The sequence below is a fragment of the Zootoca vivipara genome, chromosome 2 (assembly GCF_963506605.1).
Source record: "Zootoca vivipara chromosome 2, rZooViv1.1, whole genome shotgun sequence".
NCBI classification, from domain to species: Eukaryota; Metazoa; Chordata; class Lepidosauria; order Squamata; family Lacertidae; genus Zootoca; species Zootoca vivipara.
In genome coordinates, this window is record NC_083277.1 from 59,707,504 (window position 1) to 59,732,052 (window position 24,549).

A 24,549-nucleotide genomic window follows, 5' to 3' on the forward strand; every position below is an offset into this window, starting at 1 on the left:
TTTTTTAAAAAAAGAACAGAAATTATTTTTAAAAAATCAAGTGTTGAAAGAGCACAAAATACGTCTTTCTAAAGAATTTAAGGATGAAGAAAAATATGAGTGTATAAACTTACTCTTTAGCAGTATTTGTAGGAAAGAACTTCTAGGGAGTACCTAATCTTAGGCTAACAACCTACCACTCAGTTTGCTAGGAAAAAACAGAAGGCAAACTAGAGAGATTCTAAGGACTGGAAAATGAGACAGAAGCTGTAGAAGTGCACTAAAGAGGAGGGAACAACAGCAGCTCTTCAAAATTCCAAGGATTATTACTGCTTGGTGTTCAAACAACTCATCAGTCATAGCTCTGACTTCATTCATTGGCTAAAAACATTGAAAGGTGGGAGCAGCCATGCTGGCTCTTCTCACAGAAATAACTTAGAAGCATCCTTGTACATTTCCCTTCACAATTTTATTTCCAGAGATTTTCTTTTTTTAATGACAACTCAGAGCTGGCTCTGGGACTGGTACATCAGTACCCCTTGTAACCCATCTCTCAGTGGTCCCAGCTCTGCCTTTGGAAGTTGGGGTATTGATGACTAGAGGCAGGGCCTTTTCAGTGATGGCATCCTAACACTGAAATATCCTCAGTTGCTCACTGTTGATATAGGTGAAGGTCAATACTTTTATTAGCATGATATTTTAATGAATGCCAATTTTAGGGGTTTGGGGGCTATCTGCTTTTAATTTTCTTCTCTTTTTGTATCAGCATTGTATTTGTTATATTTCGTAATGATTTGATTATGTCATGAGATTTCTGAATTTACAGATGGGACAGGAATGAATAAGTAAAATCATTACATGGAATCTGGCAGAGCCTTACTTTGTGTGGGGGCAGCAAACCCAGAAACACTTGCTCCGTTATTTCTTCACCGCATTGGGGTTTGCGTTTGTGCGCAAACCCTCTTGAAAGGAAGAGAGTGTGCTCTGCAACAGTGCTTGGCAAATTTATTCCCTCTACACTTGGTTGGGGCTGTTAGGCCCCCTTATTACTTTGCATCTGTAATCTCTGTTGGAATAGAAAATGAAATGCTGGGTATTTATGTTCACTGATCTTAATGAATTAAATGACCTTTGCTGGCAAGCAGATAATATGCTGAGATGCAGTGGGAGGCATAACTAAGTAATAATAATAATAGGCAAAGCCTGAACCATTGTTAGTGGAGAACAAAGGCTACCCCACAGAGCATACTGCAGTTTGTGTTACCTCCATGCTGACAACAAGACAGCCTTTCTGAAATTAGGTGACTCAGTGCTCTATTGCTTATTGAAACAGAGAAACCTTTCAAAGTTATATTTCAAGTTACATTTGCATGTGTTATTCAGTGCATCTTGCCCTGTACCAATTGCATACCTTAATAATGAAAAACAACATACAATGTAAAAATTGATTACCTTCCAAATAAAAGTACAGCTCTGGCTAACATAATTTTGCTGGAGACTTAACCTGCCCCTCGCCGAAAACACTGGTCAAGTAATGACTCTTCAAAACAATTTATAAAGTTGCAAACTATGATATCCAAATCAGAAATCTGCCTCCGGTATGAATTTCCAAATTCCATTTCTTTGTTGGCCTCAGCAATAGTATAGCATAGTATCTGTGCCAATACAGTGGTACCTCGGGTTACGAACTGAATTCGTTCCGGAAGTCCATTCTTAACCTGAAGCATTCTTGACCCGAGATGCACATTCCCTACATAGGCCTCCCGTGGCCCCGGAAGCAGATTTCGTTTGTATCCTGGGCACCTGCTAATGGGTTTGTGGAGTTCGTAACCCAAAGTGTTTGTAAGCAGAACTGTTGGTAACCCGAGGTACCACTGTACCAGCCTGGGTTCCTTCCTATCCTAATCATGGTTTCAAGTGCATTTGCAAACACTGCTTAAGCTGGCATTAGCCTTAAAACTAGTTACTGTTGGTATAAATGTATTGCTAAATCATGATTAAGGCTGATGACAGAAAGGAAAGGAATTGCACTGGAAGGTAGAAGATAAAGCCTGTTCTTCAGTTTGCAGGCCATGGTTTTGCAAGAAGCTGCTATTTGCGTCAACTGTATGTTTGGGATGGTAGCTAGAAGATGGTAGCTATAAAAAGACAGGATGGGCATATAGACACCACCTTATACCGTAAACCAACTGACAAACATATCTACATGTGTCTAGCTACCATCCCAAGAATACCAAACAATCCATTGTATATAGCCAGGCCCTACGTTACAGCCACATCTGTTCCAACTCTACAGACAGAGACTCTCATCTAAGAGATCTACAGCAAACCTTTTTAGAACTAAAATATCCACCCAATGAAGTTAAACAACAGATCAACAGAGCCAGACTGATACCCAGAGAGAACTTGCTGCAAGACAGACCCAAAAAAGAAAATAACAGAACACCACTAGTAATTGCATACAGTTCCCAAGTTAAAACAGTTCAACGCCTCATCAGAGATCTACAACCTCTCCTAAACAATGACAGTTCTTTCTCAAGCTCTGGAAGGAAGACCTTTCATTGCCTACAGAAGGCCACCCAATCTTAAACAACTCCTCACCCACAATAATACAACCACCAGACTTAACATGGACACTGGTACCAGAGCCTACAATAAACCCAGATGCCAACTTTGCTGCCACATACACCCGGACAACACCATTACTGGCCCCAACAACATCAAACACACCATCTCAGGACTATTTGTTTGCTCATCTTCTAACATTGTGTATGTCATCAAATGCCAACAGTGCTCTTCAGCTCTCTATATTGGACAAACAGGCCAAACCCTATGCCAAAGGATAAACGGACATAAATCTGACATCAGGAATCACAAGACAGAGAAACCAGTAGGAGAACACTTCAATCTCCCAGGACATTATATACAAGATCTAAAAGTAGCTGTCATATTACAAAAGAATTTCAGAAATAGACTGGAAAGAGAAGTTGCTGAATTGCAACTTATTACCAAACTTAAAATGATGGAGAGACCTGGTCTGAATAGAGACATTGGATTATTATCTCATTACACTTGATAAAGCTATTTTTAGCCATCTCACCCCTTGCTTTTTCCTGTAAGACCAATTGCAGTCGTTAACAGTCGTCAACCTATCAGCCAATCACCCATTCCCACCACCCTTCTGAGTAATACCCCTCCCCACCCTCTCACTATATATAAGGGTCTAGTGACTTCTGTTTCAATGTATCTGAAGAAGTGTGCATGCACAAGAAAGCTCATACCAATAACAAACTTAGTTGGTCTTTAAGATGCTACTGGAAGGATTTTTTTTTATTTTGTTCCGACTACGGCAGACCAACACAGCTATCCTACCTGTAACTAGATATATGGAGGCAGACACTGTGAGGTCTGCACAAACTTTATGAATATTGTAAATAGATGTCATCAAAAAGATGTTGATGACAAGATACCTTTGCTATCTACCTTTTCAAGTTCTTTTGTTCGCCTTTTGGTCTATAATGTGGTTTTTGTTGTTTTTTCCCTTCACAGTGATAGCGATGAGGAAAAGAGATCTAGAAAAGGTAAATCGCCTAAAGGAGAATTCAAAGATGAGGAGGAGACAGTGACCACAAAACACATCCATATTACACAAGCCACAGAGACCACCACCACCAGACACAAGCGCACAGCAAATCCTTCCAAAACCATTGACCTGGGAGCAGCTGCACATTACACAGGGGACAAAGGAAGTCCAGACCAGAATGCTTACACTCAGCAATCGACAGCAAAGGTAGGAGGCACAACTGTACATTTGAATTTGCATTTTCCCTAATCAAGTACTGTTTTCATTAAAGGTAATAAATCTGGAGTCTTCAAGTGTGCCACAGGGAGTAATTCACTGAAAGCACTGGGACTGCATTTGGGTTAAGCAGTCGCTCCTCATCTCATATGATTTAGGCATATAGAACAAGCTCAGACCAAAGAATGACGCAGCACCTAGGTTGATACAGGTTTTGACAGTCTCCAGGGTGTTTGAATCCCAAGCTGTGAAGGGCTTCAAAGGTAAGAAACTATCTGGTAACTAGGGCAGGTTGCTGTAGAATAGGTTTAAGTATGTTTGGCCTCTCAACACAGAGACATAAGCATTCAGCACTAGTTGGAACTTCTTAGTCTCAAGGGAAGCTCCATGTAGAACTTGTTTACCTGTACAGGCAACTCCCAATTTATGTTGGGGTTACATTCCAAGGCACCACACGTTTAATTGAAATCAAATATATTTGAAACGCCATTGAAAAAGCCTGCAGATGGCCCCTCTGCCCCGCCCCCTTTGGGGATGTTTTTGGTTCACTTCTGGGTTCAGTGCGATGTGCATGTGGTCACACACACATATCAGATGTGCCTAAAATAGTTGCTGCCTGTAGTTGATCCTGGAAGTTGCAAAAGCATGATCAGCATGACTAGATGTCTCCTCTCCAGAAGCAGAAGAATCACCTTGCTTCTGGCACTTACTTATCAAGGAGTAAAGGCGGAGGGACCTAGGCGTTCCATTAGGTTTCTAACTTCAGCAGACAGGGAAACTACTGAATCATCTGTCACAGGAAGGACCCACCTACTATGGAGCACTGTGATTACCTACCAGTCCAGGATTTGGCATTTTTCGCTTGCTTTATGTACTGTGAGCATCCTTCTTCCCAACTTTGCGGAAGAGTAGCTTAGCCTCTTGTCATCCTTTCCTGCTCTCATCCTTTCCTCCTGCATAGCAGGAAAGAGAAGTGGAGGCTTCCTTGGCTGCTGCTGGACTAAGGCACTCTCAAAACCTCCACCAAGTATTACCAAGCTTGCCTGGGGCTGGAACCTAGCCAGGCTAAAATTGTGGACGCCTATGTTAGGGTTACTTCCATTTTGTATTGTAATCCAGGTTGTTATCAAACACAACATAAGTATAATGTATGTTGAATGTAATCCAGGTTGAGCATTCCACCTCTTCAGTTCAGTTGGAAGTTTTTACAGTATTTGTTATAAAGTAGAGAAAAGAGATAAAATCTGTTGCCACACCTTTGCAAGCATTCTCCAGAAGTGGAAGGATCACTTAATGTCTGAAGACCAGGGGAATCAGAAGTCATTGTTTGATGGAATCTGTCAAGCTCATAATTGCAGGGAGATTGAAGACATGAAGTGAACAGATGGGCAGTTTTAAAAACTCCCATGTCAGCCTCAGGGAAGCTAGAATACTAGAGATTGTATCTATATTACATAGGTAAGTACACTAAGACCATAATGTGAAAGCATGTTTTACTTCTGCCGTAATGCAGTGGGGGTTTTTTTCCCTTGCCCACATAGATGGAGGGAAAGAGGATGCATATTACTTTTCTGGCACTGCTGAGTCTCTGAAAGTGATGCTACTTAGGAAGGAAGTCAGGAAACAATGAAGAAAAGCTATAGTGTTCCCTTTCCACTGTAACTATTTGACTATTTGAATTAGCCCAGTTGTAGAAACAGCAGTTTGACGGCTCTGATGGTTAAACTTAGTGAGGTTATAATCAGATGGTACACAAATTTTAAGTATTCCCTAAATTAAAGACCATATGGTAGTGCACTGATCCACCAGCAAGCAGATCCTTTACATCTAAATTGTCTGCAGTTAACGTGTGCATCTAGTGTTCTTTGTTCAATAACTTATTTTGAAGATGCCCTCAGAAAAGGCAAGGATCTTTGTATAAGAATGTCACTTTAAGAAGAGAGAAAGCTTAAACTCTGATTCAAACAAAAAGGCATGAAAATATGTGATCTAGAAATGAAAGTTCTAATTAATTTGTGTAGTTGATTTTTTTTTATTTGTATTTTGTTCTGTTGGAAGCAACTGTGGGGGTACAATTTCTTTTAATTAATAAGTTTTTTAAGCCCTCTGCTTTGCTTATCAGACTTTGGAAAGGAGGCATGAGGAGCATGTCGGGGCCCTTTAATGACCTTGTCAGAGCCCAGTAAGCAAGGTCTGTTTTGGAGAGGTGGGAGTGATTGCGGGGGTTGGGGCTCTGGGGGTTCCTAACTTTATGCGATTTTGCCTTTGTGGGAGGACCTCCAGAACTGAACCCTTGCATACATGGCAGGGCCACTGTATTACTATATCCTGAAATGATTAATTCTGGGTCTGCCCTGTCCTTTAAGGCCATACCCAGACATGTACTTTGCTACCAATTTAGTATATTTGGCATAGGGCAAGGAAGAAGAACTTAACCATGTGGGTTTGCACATGTCTAGAGGTTGTGCTTTAAACTGGAAAGGTTTCCCTGTTTGTGCACTGTTTCTATGCCTCATGTCTTTACCCTGGGCAGACATTGTGCCTGTGTGAGTTATTGCATGTGTAGTGGCTGGGGGCCCAGGATCAAAGAGATGTTGGTGCACTGCGGCATAGGTAAGTTCTACTTCTCCAAGTTGCGCCCCAAGTTCAGAATCTACTGCACATGCTTGCTGCTTAGATGGGACAAATTTTGTTCTCCAGTGAGCTCCCAAACTTCATTAAATCCACAGGTGCACTTACAGTACAGTCCATTACATGTTGGCTGAGGAGGAAGTCTTGCTATTTTCAATGGTTCACTCCTAGGCAGGTGTGTATTGGATTGCAACCTTAAGTTTGATATTGCATCCTTCCCCTCTTGTTATCCTGGAAAAAAATTTTTGCTTCCAAGTATTTTCCCCATCCACCCAAGAGTCAGAGTCTTCAACAAGTGTACTGGAGGGAACTTCTTAAAAAGAAAATTAAAGTGAGCCCTGTGTCTGCATAATCGCTAATGTTGTAATGAGCAAGTTTTCTAGAAACCCCCCAGGTGCATAGAGTTTACCATAGATGTACTTGTCTTTGTGCCAAGGTTTATGGTCTATTAAAATGGCATGGTGCTCCAGGAAAAGCAACTTTTCATCCATTGCCGTCCTTTATGAACGTGTACAAAAATCTAGGATTTAGTCATCAATGATAAAGTGCACCCATGCAACAAGATAATATTGTGATTTTTAATGCATGGATTGTGTTGGTAAATACATTTCCTTCCTTGTAGCAGAAGAAGAAATCATACTACCTCTACTTTGTGACAGAAATTTCTTAAATTATGCTTTTAGTATTCGGGAATCTAGCATTTTGCTAATTTTATCAAAGAAGCAGAACCTAAAATATCCCTTCCACCTTTGGTATAACAGTCACTTTATTCCAATTTCCCAAGAAAAGAAGAAGGGCCTACTTGGGGTGGGATGCAGTTTTAACCATAGTTGCTTAGAAGTAATTACTTCAGGAAATGAAGAAGTTACTTCCAATTAAATATATTCATGCTTGGGATGCTGAGTTCAAATCTCAAAGTCAACTTTGAATTTCTTTGGTGCCTTTAGACATCACACTCCTAATATCAGCCTTTCATTTTAATTGGAATAATCCCAGAGGTAAGGCAGTAATAACCAGAGGATTAAAAACTATTGTAAAGCACAAAAAAGGCTATACAAATTTAGTTATAAGCAGAAAGATATCAAGCTTTAAAACTCTAGGCAGCTTACAATTGACCAAATGATGTTTCTAGTATTTTGAATGTCTCAAAATGAATTTTTTTGCATGTTAGCAAAACTATAAAGGTGGGGAATATTTTAAGAAATGGTTCAGCCTCTGCTATGTTTAATAGTTATGTGGAATGGGTGTGTTTTCTAAAAAATGTTTTTGCACCTTTCCACACACATTGTCTGATGGGAGGTAACAGCTAAGAATCCTTGTTATCAAACTGCACAATAATAAAACTTCCTTTATATTCTTCAGTTTTGTAATACTCTTAATATAAGTTGATTTCCAGTAACAACCAATGTTTGATGCAGGCTACCATAAATGCTATACATCTGTATTTCTCTCCAGTTTTCCAATTCCTTGCCACAAACAGTCCTCATTCAGATGCCCGCCTAAAACACACACACCATAGGCTGTAGGGGTAGAGTAGTGGTTAGTGAATAAGAAAAAGTTATATAAATGAATTAAATAGATGAAGTAAGAAATGATGTAAAAATAAGATACACAATGGAGTAAAAATTATGATTTAGAAATTGCTAAAGATGTTTTAGAGTGAAGCGCAGAAAGGGGGGATCTGAGGAAGTCACCCTACAATGTTAAGAAAAGAGATGGATAATTAAGAAATTTAAGTATTGTCATTGTTGTATTGTTTATTGTTAGTGTTTATTTTGTTGTATTATGTTTTGATTTGTTATGCTGTCTTATTATAAAATCAATTTTAAAAAATTTAAACACACACACACCTTTGCATATTCATAACCATATTTCTTAAAACAGTTCATTTGTGCTTGTCCTTAGGTTCCCGGCAGCAAGTCATCCGGTGACCTGGTCGATCTTTTGTTTGATGGCACTGATCAATCAGTCTCAACAGGTAAAATGTATTTCTGTGTTCTGTTTGAGCAGTAGCTGTAGCTTTGAGCCTAGTACATTTTATTACTTCTGAAATAAAAAAAATGTGCATTAGGAACGAAGGAAAATGGTACCAGTCAGTTAAATGTAGAGCTGTGTATTTATTCATAGAACCACATGCAAATTACCATATTGTATAGATTAATAATAACCATAGCACCTTAGAAAGATTCACGGCTAAGTCAGTTTGTCAGGAACTCTGGTGGCTGAAATGCAATGTTATTCATAATTAATTTTAAAAGCATGTAATCCAGTCAGATTTCAACACTTCTCGTGTTACATATGGAGAGAGAGGCAGTGGTGAGAGTAGCTGACTTACAAGTCACATCTAATGTGTACAACAAAAGTGACCTTATTACTTCTTATTTTTGTTTCCTGTCCATTGACTCCTGGGTGACCTCAGAAATAACTATGTTTCTTGGTCCCTTCAAAACTGTTCAATTCATTCACTCCATTGTAGGCAACTAGTGAAACTGAGGCTTCAGTAAAGTAAATGTTACTTTCTATAATGGAGTGCATGTTTGGTATATTTTTAAAAAAACAATGAATAGCCATATGAGGACAAAGTAAGGAAGATTGTCTGTGGCTGGCATGAAATATTAAGATGGATCTATTTACATATCTTCACTGCTCTGCTGGCATGATCGTAGAATCATCAATCTTATATTAGGTGGCTGAATGTTGATAGCTGCTGCAGTTTTATAATCCACATTACCTGTGAGCTAAGAAGAGGATTAAGAGCTGTGTAACTGAAACAGTGCTTTCTCTTGAAGGAAGAATTTCTCAACAGATTCAGCACACAGCATTAACGTTGTTAGTGGAGAGATTATTTTCCGCTCCTTTTCACACACACACCCCATTTATAATACAATCAGCTTCTGAAAAGGTGTGGTTTGGTTGTAACTTTTGGGCTATGTGAACTGTCATGATTCTGCCAGAATTTGTTACTCTTGTACAAATTTTCAACATGGGGCTGGTTCCATAGAAGTGCTCCCGCAAGGAGACTTTCCTGCCATCTTCTTCCAACAGCAGCTAAAAAGATGCTCCAGTGGGGCAGGGGATGCTCTGGAACAGTGTGGGATAATAAAGGGGGGATTAAATGAAATTGAAGCACCTTGTGCAAACAGGTCCCATGACCCATAAACAGCTGGCATTTCGGGGACATTTGGTAAGCCTTGCACAAACATCTTAGTGTGAATTCTTCTCTGGGTGCAGCAAGTATATACATGATTGGCTAATGATTGGCTAAATCTAGAACTTCTATGTATTAAACCCAAGCAACATTTCAAACAGTTACAACCATTTTTTTGCCCCCCGGGATTACTGTTATTTTATTATTATTTTTCCCTGTGTATACCAATTACATAGTGATAACAACATGAAATTATCTCCTCATAAGCAGGACTTTAGGCCACAGCTGTTAAGCTTTATCCTTTTGCCCCCTGCCAGTCCCTGCTTTTGAAGGGTTCCTTAGAAAATGCAAGCAGCAGCTTTGAAAACTTTGCAGAGGCACAAGAATTCTCCTCCTCTGAGTATACTAGAGAATGAGAGTCGGCATTATATCCTTGTACTTAGTATGCTTTTGGATTCTGAATTCTTGTAGGTGTATGGCAGCAAATGTGACTGGAAGCTGTCGATATTAAGAAATACGTATATCTAGACTGTTTTTTGGATGAGGCCATGGTCTTAGGCTAGGGCAATAAAAGTTTGTTGTGATTGTATAGACACTTAAGGAGTCTCTTTGCGGAGTCTTTGTTACTGGGCATTGAGATTCTTTCCCCAGCAAATATCTCTTCAGTTTGTCTACCGTAATTTTTTTACTGGGTTTTTAACATACATGAACAGTGCTCAACCCTTCCACTTTCCTAAAGTTGTGTTTTAATGCAGGAATTCAACATCTTTAAGTTCTTCATCTCAGTCTTCTTAGAAACATTCTACTGTACTTTTAGGTTTAATTGTGTTTTTCTCTACCATCTGGTTTCATAGTTCCCTTTAAAACCTGATCATAACACATTGTAGACAGACATTGCTTCATTTTTGGCATATGGAGTATTCTACAGTGATAGAATATTTGGAATACAATATTTTTCATGTATGGTTCACTGAAACTGTGTGTTTCTGTTAAGCTTTGTAGCGAGAGCCATTGCATACATGACCCATACCTCTCTACTACCATGGACTTTGTTTGAGAAAACTGGGCTCCCACTGATTTGAAGCACTCACTAAAGTCCTGATAATCTTATAGGCAGAGAGCCATCCATAGCTGCCAAGTTTTCCCTTTTCTCGCGAGGAAGCCTATTCAGCATAAGGGAATTTCCCGTAAAAAAAGGGAGAACTTGGCAGCTATGGAGCCATCCCTGTGGATAAAGAAAAGGATGGATTAGGGTTAGGGTTCTAGACCACACACGATGGGTTAGGGTTAGAGTTCTAGACACATCTGCAGCTGTGTGGGAAACACTTTACTCTGAGTGGCTCCTATGCAGCTCAGGCTGCATTGAAATGACACTTAGGTGGCTACAAGTTCATCTAAAGGGCACCTTTGTTCAAATAGGTTAGCCTTGTATTTGATCTTCCTTGCATTGATGCTGTATTACCTGCCTTTCCCACTGCCTCATATGTAAATGGGGTGTTAATGGGCAGATTGCTCAATCCTCCTTATAATATTGACAATAGCATATGTGCATATATATTTGGTCTTACAAATAAATACAGAGAGAGGAGCATTTCTTACAACACTTGAAACATGTCTGGATATAATAAAATGTTCTATTTTCATTCCAGTTATCTACAGGTAGATCATCTATTATAAATAATGTTGATATTCCCCTTGTTCTCCACAAATCTAAAATTGATGCAACAACTTAAACAGATTGAGAATCCCAAGAGGCAAATAGGTTCGAGTTTTCAAGCTCCTGTTTTTATTGCACTCCCTTACAACTTCCTAAAAAGTATCTCCTGAAAGTCAGAGGATTTATGGGATAGGATTTGACTTGAATATGCCCCCAACCGCAAAGCAGTTTTCCAGTTGTGTATGAAGCTCTTTGGATCTCAGCCACAGCTGGTATCCCATAATTTGAAGGAGTGCTCAACTATTAATTTAAATCCCGATCTGGAAAAACCCTGATCACATAGACTGTTGCTGTGAGAACAGAGCATGCTCATCTTTCTTTTGAGAAATCTTTTCTGGATTTGCCATTTGACTAATGCCAATTATTCTGCTTTCACTTCTTTAGTGGAAGTTAAGCTTACCCGCTCTTTCCACATCAGCATTTAGAAGATGTCCTAGAGATGAGACACATTACCAGCTGGCCACCACAAATAGCATCTTCTACTGCCCTAAGGAGACAGATGGAAGGAGTTAATTTATAACGACAGCTCTCACTTGGGAGTCTTTGAGGCTAGCTAATGATGTTGTGAAGATTAGCACTGTCCTTCCTAAGGAGGTCACTTTCCCCAACCAGTGTGTTACTTGCTGTAAAGAGCTTGGCTCCATTAGCTTGTGCCACACACAAAATAGCAAAGAGGCCACAATAGGCATTGGTCTCTTTTGTAAAGACAGTGGCATGGAAATCTCATGTTTTTGTGGAGGTGCTTGCCAAGCAACTAGTCCACACCAAGACAGTGGGAAGCATTTCTTCCCCAAGAAGGGGGATAAATGCCTAATACAAATCTCCATCATTTAATAGAGGATAGAAAAAGAAAATGAAACAGCTTTGTGCAGTGCCTCATATGGAAATGGTAGCTGTTAGCTCACCCTGTTGCACGACTAACAGCACCAGGTGACTGTGCTGGCACTGCATCCTAAGAAACCCATCTTCATAGACTTGCTGTTAGCTCTGAAGAAAAGTTCTGTGTTTTCTGAGGAAGCAACTAGATGGAGCATGGGCCCCCCAAAATATGTGCAGAAGCAGATTAATCCCAAATGACTTCACCCGATTTTTAACTGGCTTAAGCATTTGTCATACTATTGTTACTTTTAAATTGATTATTTGGTATCATTTACCTATATTGTCTAAACTAGCACTGCTTGTTCAAGTAACCATCACCTTGAAATTTGTAATCATTTAAGTATGCTAGTGTTTACGGACATGACATGTGCACGTGGTTGCATATGCCATGCAATGCTATGTAAATACTGTTTGTTTCTATCTTCTGGATAGCGCAAATCCAGAAGCATCCTCAAGTGCTTAGATAAAAATGATGCTTATCTTTGCATAAAACTCCATCACAGCTTCCCATAATGATTTAAGATCTATACTGGTAAATGCCCAATCTGTCTGTCTTTTGGATATGCTCTACAACATAATTCACCTATTATAAGACTTTAAGAGGGTCTTGTTACCGCAGTTGTTAATATCTCCTATTCGATAACATATCCGTGTACATTCTGAAGGGAGACGTTCCTGTCTGAAAATGAAGTATGACTTCCTAATAATTGACTAAAGTAAAATGGCATTAAAAAGAAATACAAGTACACATGTATTAGAAAGGGAATTGTTCCTTTTATTACTGCCAGCCATTTATTAAAAAGGCGATGGTTCTAGTTTAATTAACCGAGTTGAGAGCAGCAGATGGAGCAGAATGTCTTGCAGCGATAAGACAATTCAGAAATGGCACCAGATGTTGGAAGCTGTCCCTGGTGGTGTTTGAGTGCAACACAGATGTTACAGTCCCACCTGGCTAGTTTCTAAGCACTGCAGGCTAAGCAGCTGTGATGTAACCCATATAATGTACGCAAACACTAAAAGCAGAATAATTGAGCGGCTGGTACTCCTTGGAAGGGTGTGACTGTTCAGAGGTGAAATCTTTTAAGGACAAACTGCATCACTTTTTTGGTACTTTCAGAGGGGAAAACTGCCAAATAGAAGCCTAAAGCCCTTTATTAAAGAGATGGTGGTGGAGAGTTGCTTCACCCAGACATTTTCCTTCACAGAAAAAAAATATGTACAGAAAGTGCCTATTTTTTGTATGTATTTCTCTCAGAGGGCCAATTAATGTCCACAATTATTTTAAAAAATTGAATGGGGGCTTCCCTTTTAGGGCTAATAGCTTGGGAGGGGTGGTTTTTGTTGGAACTGTAGCATTTCTGATTAAATGAAGCGCTCCTTGTGTATAGCATTCCCATTCCTGCTCAGACATCCCCACCTGCGACAATCATCCTATTTGCTTGCTCCTTAAACTTGACGCACGGAGATGTACAGAACAATGACCAGTGCAGAGGCTGTGAATCTTTACTATTTTGATAAAAATTGTGTAGGAAAGAATAGTAAAGATACTGTATTTTTTAGTAAATAAATCATTAGTATCTACAACTGGGACTTTTAATGTTCTTATTCTGAAAAGGAAGCAAACTTATTAAAAAATGAATACCAGTGCAAGTTTTATGCATTAAAACCTTGAATCTGAAATCCTGTGCAATTCATTCCTGCTTTCAGTCTCACAAGATTTAACATGTAAGGAGGCCTTTTTAAATTTTTCATTCTATGCAACATAATAAGCAAATAAAGGCATTTCTCCAATAAAAAACTTATTCTGTTTCTTATATCTAGTACCTGAATTAGAATTGCATTAATCTTTACTGTGTGATATTTCTTCCAAGCCTACACTGGTTCTTCACCAGTTTTGCGTTCCATGCAACCTTGGTAAATTATTACTTAAATTACGAAGTTGAATATAGACCACTTTCATTGATGTACAAGTGGTGGGATATAACTGAACCATAAAAGCAGGCATAATTCGATTTGACAGGTTTGTTTGTGTACAAAAAATAAAGAAAGAAAGACTTCAGCCATGTATATGCCTTGTGACATTTTGTTTTGATTGGACTATCACCCTTCTGAATCAATCTTCATTTAATGCATGATCGTTTATGGTGCTCTCTTCCATGCTTGTGCATGCCAGAATAGTGAAAAAGTTGAGGGTGGAAACTCCCCACAAACTAGTTAAAGGAAAGCACAAGAGTACAATTGCATGCACACCCAGGTTTTGTTCCTGCAGCCCAGTTTGCAGGATTTCCACATATTTCAGTTTTTGTACCATGACAACCATCCTTGTACAGCAGCCATCAGTGATAAAATATCGTATATTGAGGGATATAATCTGACTTGAGAACTGTGCCCTGAGAACTGAGTTTCAATACGCTTGATGGATTGCACCGTTTCCCAGAACTGTATATCTTGACACCACGTACAAGATATTTAAATATAAAATTTAATATTTGATGTGAACTGCTACTGGAGTGGGGCTGTGTTCACTAATTTACAACAAGTCCTTTGATTGGTTGTAGGTGGAGCCACTGACCCCTTCGGAGGGTTTGCGGACTTTAGCTCTGCTGCCGCCGCCTCTGCCTCCACTGGCTGCCCTCCATCACAAGGTACAGTGCCAAGGGAGTGGAACAGAAAAACGACCTCTCAAATTTTGGTCTCTTGCTACTTGAAAGTGTCTTCTCTTCCAAAATAGATTAAATTCTATGTCGAGTTCTCATTTTAAAGGTGCTAGATTCTGCTGCTTTGTATTGTGATGCAGTTTCATTATAAAATCAGCTCCGTTTTCGGGGTAGAGGGGTTAATTATTTGGGGAATGAGATAAAACAATCATTCCAGTAGCACCTTAGAGACCAACTAAGTTTGTCATAGGTATGAGCTTTCGTGTGCATGCACACTTCTTCAGATACCAAAAAAAGAAAGCTCATACCTATGACAAACTTAGTTGGTCTCTAAGGTGCTACTGGTTGGACAGTGTTCTCGAAGCTACGAACATGAGTCTGACCAAACTGCGGGAGGCAGTGGAAGACAGGAGTGCCTGGCGTGCTATGGTCCATGGGGTCACGAAGAGTCGGACACGACTAAACGACTAAACAACAACAAAGGTGCTACTGGAAGGGTTTTTATAAAAAAAAAAATTGTTTTGACTGCATCAGACCAACACGGCTACCTACCTGTAACTTGAGGAATGAGCTTTTCCTTTGCCCCTTCGCCCGGGGGTGGCTTACCTTTTCCAGCTCAAGGGCCACCTCAAGCGTTTTCTACACCTTTGAGGATTGCATATACAGTATTGTGTGCACTTGGACACACACACTTGCAAAATCCACCCAGGTGAAGGATGGGGACGAGCAGCATACATATGCACACACCCAGCAAAGAGGACACACACACGAAATAATTGCTCTGGGATGATTTTTACAAGCACCAAAATGAATTTAAATGAATTAATGCAGCAGTAATGATCATTACTTTGTCTCCCCTCACAAACACCTTTAACATTAATTGAAGCTAACTGAAACACTGGGCTGGAATGATTTTCACAGGTACCAACAATGAATTCCAATTAATGCTGAGTTGTAGATATTGCTATAGTATAAGTATGTTGTGTACTCCATCCCATTTCACCTGTAATGGTAACATTTTATGTAATCTGCAATAAGCCTCTTAAGAATTGTATGTTACAAGTCCACATTTTATATTAAAGTACTCTCTTGGAAGAAGGCTAGAATTCACCCAGGAAACATTTAGAATTTGACAATAGATGCTGTGCATAAGGCAGGATTGTTACATGTCTAGGAAGAGGGTGGGGACGGGGGCCTGTTAATTTGTATGTACTGATTTATTTAAGTTCCACACAAACTAAAAATTGTCCACTGGGGAGAAAAAACCAAAAAACTTCACAGCAAGAGCTCCTTGTAGGGGTGAGGAAACTTATACAAATGTTATGATTGGCCCTAAATTACTCTTTCGTTGTATTCTTGCCACACTGCTATAATAATTGCTGTTACCCAAATTACTTTTTAAAAGACAATGAATGAATGTTTTTCTACTGAGGAAGGATAGCTGGTCAACAGAGCTGGGATTGTTCAAAGAGTTTTGAACCTAGCAGTAGCTGAAACAATTGTTCTACCACAAAGCATATTGCATAGAAGAAAGTGTGGTGTTTCTTGCAGCCATCAGTAATAAAATGCATTGTATTGAGGGATAGGATTTGACTTGAGAACTGTGCCCTTAAATACTTGAAGCTTTAATAATGTTCTGCCTTGATTTTACAGGTTATTGAAAATTTAGGTTTGTGGTGCTCAAATCCTATTATGCTAATAATGCAGTCTAAGCTTGATAATACTCCTTCATCAGTGTTAATATGATTAATCTCCACCAATCACCTTTATGCAAGCAGCCAGCAATGATTAATCATTCTTGAACAATAAAGCCCCCCCCCCCCGAAATCTTTTGCTGATTAATCATCTTTGGTAAAGTTCCCCGAAGAGTGGCATCAAATGCCTCTGTCCTCTCCCCCTTTCCTTTATTTGTGTTTGGATATGAGCATCCCGTAACTGGAGAATCAGCATTTACTTATCCATCAGGAATACTTTAAGTGTGCTTAAATTTTTAATAGGCAGTACTAATTGAAATATTCCCAATAAAGGCCCTTTTGTAAGGGAGATCAAAGCAAAATGTTTCACTGTGGCCCCAAGCTAATGAATTCTAGCCCAGTACTTGCGTTAAAGTGGATTGTAGTGCACAGATAAGCGATGGATGTACTTTTCCCTCCCTGCCCTTCCTTACTTAAATTTTAATCCACCTGTGGAGGAGAAATTAATTAAAACAAGGGTTTTATACCCAGGCGAACAGGTACTATTACGAAGTATTGACATGAAATGTAAATTATTGCAACCTTTTTAAGATTAGGTGAGTTAGATTCTAAGTAATAGGCAGGTTTGTAGTTCACTAATTCCTAGCTGGCTGTACAGGCCAGATTATTCTGAAATCAGCAGGGTCTCTTATCTCTCAGACCTAAACCTGTCAGGTGAACATTGATTTAAAATTTTGAATGCTTTCTTTTCCGTCTGCACTGATGAGGCCTAACAGTTAAATGTAAATTGCAAGTTGTTCAACTGTGTGAAAACCAGTGCTGGCATGTATGCCCCTACGTGCCTTTGTCTGTGCATCAGGCTACAATAGTAAGATCTACAAAACTGTTGCACTTCACCAGTGGCTAGCAATTGATGATCATACCAAAAGCTCATTCACTTTAAAAACCAGACATCTATTTTCTCATTATCTTTACACCTTGGAGCTTCACTCACAAGTTTATTCAAGTAAAATGTGTATTTTTAAAATATGTAAAGACAGGCAGACTTTTATTAAAAGAACTAAATGTCTTGCAGTTCTCTAAGCACATGCTGTACAAAGATTTGAGAGCATGTGTGAGCTTTGAATGCATATTTATCAAAGCTCCCATAGAGCGCTAAATAAATACGACACAATGCTGTTAACAAGCACAACAGAGGTGAGATAAACACCCTGAGGCAACTGAATTTGAAAACCCATTATTTTATTGGTATCCCACTTAGCTGTACCGGTTTAATAACTCTATACAGCAAGTAATGTATATGTAATCAGATGAGTTTGAACAAATTGCTGTTTTTATGACTTCTTACGACTGTGAGACCAGCCTTGTTCACAGTGATTGATTCAAAACATCAATGAGTTAATGTTCATAGCTTTGCTTAAGGCTCCCAATTTTGAGCTACTGGCAATTTAGATACTGAACTTCTGCTGTGCTTCAGGTGTCTCTTGTGCCTGCCACATTCTTATGTGTTGAAAGTGGATCCTGCAGATTTTCCTGTTAGGAAATTTATGTCCCACTCATGTGGACTCCACAGGTGGCACATAACCAGCCATACTTTTTAGCACTGGTGTGGCTGTTTCATTCTCATGTGTGTGCCCCCCCCCATTTGCTATCCTGTTAAAATTGTTGGAATATTCATGAGGGAGAGTAATGTCCAGATGGAGATCCTACCTGCAGATGTTAATCTGGATGGACATACATCGGCTCTCATTTGTTTCACTTCATGGAATGTGGCATTTGCTCTGTGCTTTTCATAAAGACTCTTACCTTTCTTTTCCCTCCCCAGGTACAACTGCAAGTGGGAATGGAGAGTTTGGCGACTGGAGTGCCTTCAACCAAACCTCTCCAAGCCCTGCTGCTTCAGCTGGAGAGCTCTTTGGTGGCTCTGCTCAGCCAGCTGTTGAGTTCTTTGGTGGCTCTGCTCAGCAGAGCCTTGGCCAGCCTCCAGCTGCTTCAAATCCTTCTGACCTCTTTGATTTGATGGGTACATCCCAAGCCACCATGACCTCTTCCCAAAGCATGAATTTATCTATGATGGGTTCCAGCACTGTCAGCATTAATCTGCCTATGTCAAGGTCACAGGTATAGTGCTGTTCTGCTGTCCCTTGACTACTGTTTACTCAACGGATAGTTTTGACACACGCTTAACTTAAAGCATCTTTTGTGTAGCTCTGAAAGTGTTTTCTTGCCTTTTTGCTTCACTGGCCCCTCTTTTTTCTTCAAGATTCAAGTAAATTGTGAGAGGAAGCACCTAAAGTAATCTAAGAGTTGTAGAACATAAGGTAGACTTCAAACTTGTGGCACTTTGATTTTAGCAAGGGGGGTGAGCGTGGGCAGTGCCACCTGTTTCTGGCAAACTGGCTCACATATAGTTTTACCCAGTTTAAGAGTAGTTGGATGTTGAAAACAAGTCTTTTGACTAGGAAAACTTAGCAACTAGTTGATCAGGTATGGTCTGAAGTCGCATGAGGCCACTAACCTACTGAAATTAATCAAGTCAGGGTCTGGTCAGTGCAAGAAGACCTCATGGGAATTACTTGTGTGGGTTCCATGGTGGAAGAAAGGAGGGATATACTGTAAATGTAAGAAGAAGAAAACTAATTTTCCAAAGCATCTAAAATAGAAGGATGGTTCAGAGAAAGTATTTTTAGGTAAGGGGGGAGCAAGGCACTTCTGAATTACCACTCTTGGCACAGTTCCAGAAGACTACCAGATGATAGGTAAAGTACTTAAAGAGATGCTCTTGAGAATTTTATGAGCATGAACTTCAACTTTCTTCAGTTCTCTTAGGAGAACATAAATGTCCATCTGTTTCTCTTTATGAAGACTGGATGAACTCCTCTCTCTGATAAATTATAGCTGTAAAATACTCTTGGCAATTCGTAGCATAACTCTAAAGATCTATTTCTTTCTTTCTTTAATGCTTTTAGCCTTTGCACGGTGTTAACCCAATGATACAGAAGCCTAATCCACTTTATGATATGGGCACAGAGATGGTCCCCAAAAATGTAGGCAAAACCCTGCCATCCACTTGGTCAGACCCTAGTGTAAATATCAGTTTGGACAATTTAGTTCCTGGTATGCAGCCTTCCAAGCCCCAGCAACCATCACTCAACACAATGATTCAGCAACAAAGTAAGTAATACAATTCTTGCGGTGCATGTATTTCAATGAGTTCACTCTTCACAATATATTCTTGATCAAAGTGTGGGTGGGTGTTTTAAAAAAACACCCAAAACACTAGACTTCCTCAGCACCTATAAATTGTCTCTTTTTCATGACCAGAGTATATTATATGCAGCTTTGTAGCCTTCTACTATTTAAAAACTCTCTTGCTTGAGTGTGCACAACTTTTGATTGACCAGCCATTCATTGGATTCAGCTTGATGGATCACAAACTATATCAGCCTGCTTGTGCTTTGAATTTTCCTCACCCTGATCTAATGATATGGTGCAGCCTTTAAAAACTTTTTGTGGTGACTCCTCCCAAATTCTTGAACTGTCAGCCCCCAAGCAGTGAAAGAGGATTCTTGTTCTACAGAATTTTCATTTCCCTCTGCCTTTCCCTCAGTTTCTAAACCAGGTGCTAGTAAAGTTGTACTTAAAAAGATCTAATGTAGAAGGAATACACTGTATTTGTGGATCCCTGAGCATAATAAATAAGTGGGTATCTAGACAAAGCATGGTTAGGCTGTGGAGAAAGAAGAAGAGAATTGAGAGGAAGGGGAACTATGACAACTAGGATTTGTGCTGGACTTCAGTTGTCAGGCATATAGAAATATGTTAGATGGTGCCTTTAAGGATCAGCTTAGAATTACTATAAGCTTTTTTAAAAAATATGCAGCCAATATGTTGGGTGGGAATATACTTGCATTTTCTTTGAATGATAGAAATATCATTTAAAAATCACCTTAACATTTAAAACTTCTTTTCCACCCCATAGATATGCAACAACCGATGAATGTGATGTCTCAGAATTTTGCAACCATGAGCCTCAACTCACCACCCAGCATGATGCCTGCTCGACCTCCTGCAAACCCATTGATGGGCGGGCCTGTTCCTGTGGGAATGCCCACTGTGATGACTGGCACGATCGGGATGGCTTCCATGGGAGGCACACCTATGATGAATCAGGGCATGTTGGGAATGAATGTGAACATGGCAATGCCAACTTCTGGAATGGGTTTGTCAGGCATGGGCATTACTAATATAGCTGTGGCATCCTCCATGAGTCCCGGAACTGTGCAACCTAAGCAAGATGCCTTTGCAAATTTTGCAAATTTTAGCAAATAAAGATTGTAAACCAATCAGATTGAATGAAGGATTTTAGCTGCACAAATAAAGCTGGGGTAAGGGTTGAAAATGCTGATCAAATGCTTTCTCTTTTTCTTTTATTGCTTACTTTAAAGGAGCCCACATAAAGAACCCAAAGGTCATTTTGTAAACTCCCAACCTACTTTTGTTCAAGTTTTGGTGACGTCCTCCATCAAGTGATATGGTTGACATTGCAATCACTTTTTTTAACAAGAGAATTAAAAGCCTTTCTTAGATGGCAGAACCAGTTTTAACTTTGAAACTTGTGGAAACTCTGGAATTTGGGGGCTGGGTATATCTGTGTGAATCTAATTTTATACTTGATTTCTTTTTTCCCCTCCTGGAATCTATTTATCATAATTGGATCCGTTCCTTTTCCTACCACTGAGTCAAATTTGAAGTCAAAGTATGCTGATCAATTTTTTATAAGAATATATATATATATATATATTTTTGTCCAAAAAAATGGCTTACATATGTGATTATGGCTAATTCAAAGGGACCTGGAATGTATATATACTTTTGCTACTCTTCCAGCAACACTGCTATGCTATCCAAATTTTTATTATAGACCTCTTTAAGCGATTTGCTGATGAATAAGGTGGGAGCGGTGGGGTTTTCCTACCTCTTTCTGCTTTAATACGCAATGCAGAACTGGTAGAAACTTCATTCAGACTGCTGTATGGTTTCCTTTCAGAGAACTCTAGAGAATATATATATATATGGTTGGGTTTTGGTTGGGGTGGTTTTTCTGCAGCCATACTCCAGTGAAAAGTGGCAGCCTCCCTTGGGGTCTCTGGGGTCACTGTTTACATCACTTGACAGTCAAAATGCAAGAATTTTTTTCTTGCAACACAAACAAGAGAAACAGCATCTTTAAATTAATAAAGAACACCTCTAAACTTTTTGTTAATCCAACAGCATTGGATTCTAAATTTTATACATTTGGTGACTTCATTTGTTTTATGTAAATATGGCCTTAGCAATTGCGGAATTCAATAGAAAGGGATTAAATAAATATATATAAATGAATAAATAAATATATAGATTATTATTATTATTAAAGGAAACCTGTAGCAGTCAGATTTTATGAGTTGATGAAAATAAAGGAAATGAATGAATGAATAAAAGGCTTTTTCTTTTCCTGCTATCATTCTGTATTTAGGTTCAAACACAGATCATGATTTTTAGTCTGGGATGCAGAGGTTCAGTTTATATTCACAGAGCCAGGGCTGCTACTAAGAATGAGTACTATATTCTAGGTATAAAACTTTATTGGCTCCCCTTTCTTATGTTGGATATTTTTTATTATTATTAAATTGATAAAACTTTATTTCCATTGTATTCATAATGTTCTGTTATACATAACATTAAAGTGTTCATTAAAAACAGTGTTGGGGCTGCTTCTCCTTTCATTCCATTTGACATTTCATGAGAGCAGTTGGGGGGGGGAGAAATAATTATAATTTGGGCAAAGTAATTTTTATAAATAATTTAAAATTGTTTAATGACTTTTTATCTCCCGCCTTCCCTATCTGACTCTACTGTTAGGAATTAAAAATGAAGCAGCGCAGATATCTTGACCCACTCCAGCCTTGCTAATGCTCCATCTACAACATTTCTAATTAGGCAGAAATTCATGTACTTCAGCTAAGTGGTAATGAAAAGTGATTCATTTGCTGAATAAGAGATGAGAGTGAGTGTAATTAGCTGACTGCGGTTTTTAATCTTTCAACAATTCAATGTGTTTAAATTAGTTTCAAAGAATAGGAGCTTTCAAGTGTTGTTACATCAAAGTAATCAAGACAAGCTTTACTGGCTGTGCAGGACAGATCGCCTTCTCTTCAGTTCCAGTTTTGAAACCCTTGAACTTTTTGTGGGAATTGTCTTCATAACTTTGTCTTGTGACAGATGTTGAGAAGCAAAAGCAAAAAAAAAAAGTAAAATAAAAATGAACCTACAAAACTGCAGGAGGTGGGAGCAAACCAGTTTTCAGGGGGAACAGAGGAGTTGTCCAACCTGTTTTTAAAAACCTCGTTCTACTGTTACAGTGTCAAGGCACCAAACTCCAATAATGCATTCTCCATACAATTCTCAATACAATACAATGAAAGGCTGGGATGTGCCTCTTCAGGCTTTAAAAGAATGCTTCAAAAAGCAAGTTGGAACCAAGTACTGTTGAAACTGGACTAGATTTACTTCTTTGGGAAATGTTGTGAAACTCTTCAAGTATTTTGGTAGTTGTTCTGCGTTGGGATTGAATCCTATTGCTTTCCAAAGGGGTCCAGACAGTAACAGTGACACATTCAAAGCAGGCATAAAAAACATTGAAAACCAGTGCCTCTTAAACCTGGCCACGAGGTGCTAGGGCATACGGTAACTTGTGTTTGCTTGTGAAAAATGTATTGTCAAACTTTCAAGAAAAGGGACAGCCATAAAAGTGTATACTCCCGAAGCTTGCTTCTCTACTTTAATCGTGTTAAGTTCAACCAACCACCATGGATGGTGGTATCAAGAATATCCACCTTGGCGTGCAGATCTCACAAATTCCCCAAATATAAACAAATGCTCAGAGGAAAAAGAAAGAGCAGATAGTTGCAAAGCAACCTTCAGAGGCTTGGCAATATAATAAGGCCTTATAGGCTCACATTGGGATGTCATGGGACTTGCAGGTAAAAAATAAGAAAAGATTGTACAAAGAAGGCAACAAGGCCCACATTCATCAGGTACTTGGTATGTGTCAGATATAGAATTTCCACCCAAAATAGATGATCATGTTGTATGCAACTTAAGCAGTATGCTTGGGTCTTTTTGTAAGGCTGTCTTTCGGAATGCATTTACTATGCCATCGCAGAACACTAAGACCTAGCAAAGGCATAAACGGCACAGGTGCACGCTTGCTGATAACCTGAGCACTCAGTGTGTTCTACAAAACAGAAACTGCATCTGAAACCACTAAACAAGAGTATTTATGGCAGCATCTGTTTCATCTCGATCCATCAGCAAAGAGGAGCTTGACACTTCTGGTGGAGAGGAGGAGGGCAGGAGGGATTTATCAATGAAGTTTTTGCATAATGTAAGCAGGCATCCTGCACTCAAGGTGATATCAACAATAAATGTAACCAGCGCTTAAAACCATTTATATTCTCCCAGGTCTCGGGTTTCCAGAGATGTGTATTCCAGGACACTTTATCTTACCTAGGTATTCAGTGCAGCAACTGTCATCCTATAATGCAGAGGTTTTCAATCTTTTTGAGTCCATGGCTCCTTTGACCAACTACCTTCTTTCTGCAAGCACGCTGAGGGGCTCAGGAGCCCAGTTATGTCACCCCTTGCCTGCAGAGCTGGCAGCCTCTCACCCTTTTTGAACACCCTCCCTTGGAGTGTTCCCTCAGTCTCTTCTCCTCTCCTTGAGAGTCCTCTGGGTAGCTGCTGCTGTCCCTGGTCTCTGAGCTGCCCCCACCCAAAGAGAGGTGCCTCCCAGAGGCACCATTTGACTGCAGAGCTTCTAGCCAGGGCTGCAGCTATAAACAGCTGTGCAAGCCTTTGGGAGGCAGATACACAAGAGGGCATCAGAGGAGGGAGGGAAGAAAAGAGGGACAGAGGCCAGTGTTGCCCACTGCAGCCCTGACCATCATTCAAGACATCCCAGGGGGTCACGGCACACTGGTTGAAAACCACTGCTATAGTGG

General features: G+C 39.5%; 1 protein-coding gene across 2 annotated transcripts in view; it reads left to right on the plus strand.

The window, feature by feature from the left end:
* CLINT1 (clathrin interactor 1) overlaps positions 1 to 22,859 on the plus strand; it is a 67,391-nt gene extending 44,532 nt beyond the window's left edge. Inside the window, exons 7-12 of one of the 2 annotated variants that reach the window (XM_035105762.2) lie at positions 3,529 to 3,769; positions 8,315 to 8,387; positions 14,712 to 14,798; positions 18,330 to 18,625; positions 19,474 to 19,678; positions 20,487 to 22,859. In XM_035105762.2, coding sequence (XP_034961653.1) covers positions 3,529 to 3,769; positions 8,315 to 8,387; positions 14,712 to 14,798; positions 18,330 to 18,625; positions 19,474 to 19,678; positions 20,487 to 20,836 — 1,252 coding nt within the window. In that variant the 3' untranslated portion in view covers positions 20,837 to 22,859. The remainder of the gene's footprint in view (positions 1 to 3,528; positions 3,770 to 8,314; positions 8,388 to 14,711; positions 14,799 to 18,329; positions 18,626 to 19,473; positions 19,679 to 20,486) is intronic. The other variant, XM_035105764.2, reaches the window with a different exon arrangement.
* Positions 22,860 to 24,549: the final 1,690 nt, after the last annotated feature.